This window comes from Thrips palmi, unplaced genomic scaffold (genome assembly GCF_012932325.1).
Source record: "Thrips palmi isolate BJ-2018 unplaced genomic scaffold, TpBJ-2018v1 HiC_scaffold_1, whole genome shotgun sequence".
Classification (NCBI taxonomy): domain Eukaryota; kingdom Metazoa; phylum Arthropoda; class Insecta; order Thysanoptera; family Thripidae; genus Thrips; species Thrips palmi.
In genome coordinates this window covers 6141518-6144689 of record NW_023144620.1, presented here as the reverse complement: position 1 = coordinate 6144689, position 3172 = coordinate 6141518, and the positions used below count along the sequence as shown (strand labels likewise).

The following is a 3172-nucleotide window of genomic DNA, read 5'->3' as shown; positions in this document are numbered from 1 at the left end:
GTTTGAAGGCGTCGTAAATGAGGAAGAAGCAGCTTGCTCGCGAGTCGTAATGCAGAAAGGGGAGGGGGCGATCGCGAGGCCGAGTGTCGCAATCGACACTGGCACACTGGCATGCCGCGACTGCAAAGCGAAGCGAGCAAGCACAGAGGCGAAGCAATCTATTTCCGCAACCTAACTGGTCCCTTGAATCTCCCGCAGGCTTTAATTTCGATATTTTGCCGCGCAAGGTTTAATTTTTGACTCGGTTTTCTCACGCGTCGGCGACATTCGTCCGGACGGCAATAATCCGAGCTGGCCATCGGTCTCGGCTTCATTCACGCATCGGCTCCGTGATCCGCGCGCCGTCGTGCCCCCTCCCCCCACCCCCTCCCCGCCACCCCCAGACGCGTCGCGACGCGCTGGGCCCCTCCACCTTCAGGCCCATGGCGACCTGCCCCCACCCCCCGCGCCACGCGAGGCTATAAATTTGCCATAGGGTCATTCTGGACGTCGAGCCGTGTCACACACAACATTTATTACAACTAGTCAGCCACGGCGGGGTTGGTTCGGACGGGGTGCGGGGTAAAGTGGAGTTTTAAGTGGTTGAAAAAGAGCTTTTCCACGCAGGCCCGAGGGTGTGGGGGCGCGTTTTTTTAAAAGATTAATAAAAGCGAGCCGCAGGGTGTCGTTTGCGCGCGAACGCGGCTTTTATAGGGGCGAAAAAGATAAAGGCGGGTAAAATATAGCGCGCGTGATGTTCCCGCTTCCCGCACGCCTCGCGGCCTGATCGATGTCCACGACAAAGACACGCAAAATGAAAGCTCACCGTTCACTTGTCGCCGGCGCTCCAGTCTCCCTCCATCCGCCAGACGGAGAAGGCGAGGCTCAGCTTCTCGTGGTTGACGTAGGAGCACGTCCCGGAGGACGCCCCGGACGCCCCGGACGCGGCCAGCAGGGCCAGGCGGCTGGCGGGGGAGCAGGGGCCGCTGCCGCCCCCGGAGGGACTGCCCCGGCCGCATCCTGGACTCAGACGGTCTGCAACAACAACAGGAAAACGCGCTCAGAAAACGGCCTGGCAAAACAAGGACGGGGGCGCGCATCGGGCGGGGAGGAAGGGACTGGCAGGGACAACTGTTGCTGGGGGCGGAGAAGGGTTGCCGAGGCACCGCCGCTTTGGGGTAGGTCACGGCGATCCGTAAAGCCCCGCCGATGCCGCGGGCCGCGGGGCCGCCAAAGCGCTCTGGACGTCACCATCACTAAGCCGACGACACCCCCCGCCCCGCCCGGCGAAGACGCGACGGGCGACAGCCTGAACGCCAATCTGAAAGTCGTTGCGTTCAACTTACCGGCGTTCAAGTCGTTGAGCGCGCTGTGGTGCTCGGCGAGGCTGGAGATGGCGCTGGCGCCGCCCGAGTTGAGCAGCACCTGGTACAGGAAGTCGATGTAGCGCGCCGCCAGCTTGAGCGTCTGGATCTTGGACAGCTTGTCGGAGGGCAGCGTGGGGATGATCTTGCGCAGCGAGGCGAAGGCGTCGTTGAGGTTCTGCGTGCGCTGCCGCTCGCGCACGTTGGCCATCACGCGCTGGCTCTGCATGTCCTCCACGTTCTGCGGCGACGACCGACGGCGCACCTTGCAGGCGCCGCCCCGCTGCGACAGGCCGTCCTCGGAGCTGCTGCAGTCCACCTCGCTCAGCTTCCGCTTCCGGCAGTACTGCTGTTCCTCTTCCTCCTCCTCCTTGAAGTCCTTGACGTCCTTGAAGTCGTCGTCGTCGTCGCCCTCCTCGCTCAGCGGCGCTTCGCTGTAGTGGTGGTGGTGGACGGCGTGCTGCTGCATGTAGTCGTTGTTGTGGTGCAGGAGGTGGGCGTCGCTTACTTGGCCGCTGCTGTCCGGGACGTGGTGGAGCTTGGTGTCGTCCGCGGGGCTGGGGATGTAGACGGGGTGGTACGGCAGGGGCTCCTCCTTCACGATGTTGTTGTTGTTGTTGATAATGTGGTGCTGGTGCGGGAGCTGGTGCTGATGTTGGTGCTGGTGGTGCTGCTGCAGGTGCTGGTACGGCATGGCGTTGTAGTACCCGTGCGACGAGTACTGGCTGAGGTCCGTGAGCTGGCTGGGGCTGCCGACGCCGGCGCTGCTGCTGCTCGTGGGGCTTGTCGGCGGGGACAGCGGACACCCGCCCACCGAGGCGCTGGCGTCCAGGACGGTCTGCGGCGACGAGTACAGCGGCAGCCCGTGGAGGCGCTCCTCCAGGGTGTGGGTGGGCATGGTGGCGCCGGCGTACATGACGTTCATCGCGCCCCCCATGGCGCTCATGGCGGGAAGGTAGCTCAAGGACATGGTTCACTGGGTTCACGACGTCACGGCACTGTCACTGCGCGGGGGTCTCTGGCACCGGAGCGAGGTGAGGCGCTTCGCTTCGCGTCAAAGAAAGGACTGACTGCGCCAGAGGCGGGCCGGCGGGCCAGGGCCAGGACGCCGGCGGGCGGCGCTCCCCGCTGCAGCCGTGCTGCCACCCCTGCCAGGGCGCCGGGGCCTCGGGCGGCGCGAGCGACGCCGGCGTGCTCGCCCTGCGTGGGGCCCGGGGCCTCCGCCTGCAAGCTCCGCCTTCGGCTGCGGCGGCCAGCCGCGCTGGCAGCCAACACCATTTCGGGAGGACCGCCCCCAAGCCGGCCAGGCAACGCCAGGCGGCGGTGGAGGGGGGCCCCGAAGAAGAGCCAGCGCGTCGCTGCGGAGGCCGCGGAGCACGGCGACGACGGCGACACCACGGCGACGACGCGCGGAGCAAGGAAAGTGCTGCAGCGCGAATAATGCCGTGTTCTTGGGGCTTTATGCTGCTTTATGCAGTGTGTGACACGTGTGTGTGTGACACCGTGTGTGTGCGTGCCCCGGCCACCTCGGCCCGAACTGGCCGCACAGTGTGCCGCACATGTGTGGAAACGTGGAAACGGGAAGCAGCGACTTGTTGATGACCTGCGGACAGTTTCGGCGGAACGCGTCGGCGCTGGTGGCGGTGAATGCGTGTCGGATGAAAACCGCGGGCTTTGTCCTGCTGGTCCTGCGACACTGGAAGCGAGCACACTACGCGGCGCGGGCGTCGCGGCTCATGCGGCGGCCTGCCTCCCAGGCGGTTCGCGGAGCTGAAGTCAAAAAGCACCGGCAGAAATATTTTTCGGTGACGAGCAGGTGGATGGTGGGG

At 65.3% G+C, this 3172-nt stretch overlaps 1 protein-coding gene across 1 annotated transcript; it reads right to left on the bottom strand.

Moving 5' to 3' along the window:
* Positions 1 to 808: 808 nt before the first annotated feature.
* On the bottom strand, positions 809 to 2391 carry LOC117643376 (protein twist). The gene is made up of 2 exons (XM_034382227.1): positions 1326 to 2391; positions 809 to 1014 (listed from the first exon to the last, which is right to left on the bottom strand). Exons 1-2 carry the CDS (start codon positions 2311 to 2313, stop codon positions 809 to 811), a joined length of 1194 nt encoding a protein of 397 aa, XP_034238118.1. The 5' UTR covers positions 2314 to 2391.
* Positions 2392 to 3172: the final 781 nt, after the last annotated feature.

Bases quoted from the DNA above. Each gene is read 5' to 3' on its own strand.
- LOC117643376 (XM_034382227.1), bottom strand. From the start codon at position 2,313: ATGTCCTTGAGCTACCTTCCCGCCATGAGCGCCATGGGGGGCGCGATG. The intron at 1,015-1,325 runs GTAAGTTGAACG...TTGTTGTTGCAG, and splicing joins GCTCAACGACTTGAACGCCG to ACCGTCTGAGTCCAGGATGC.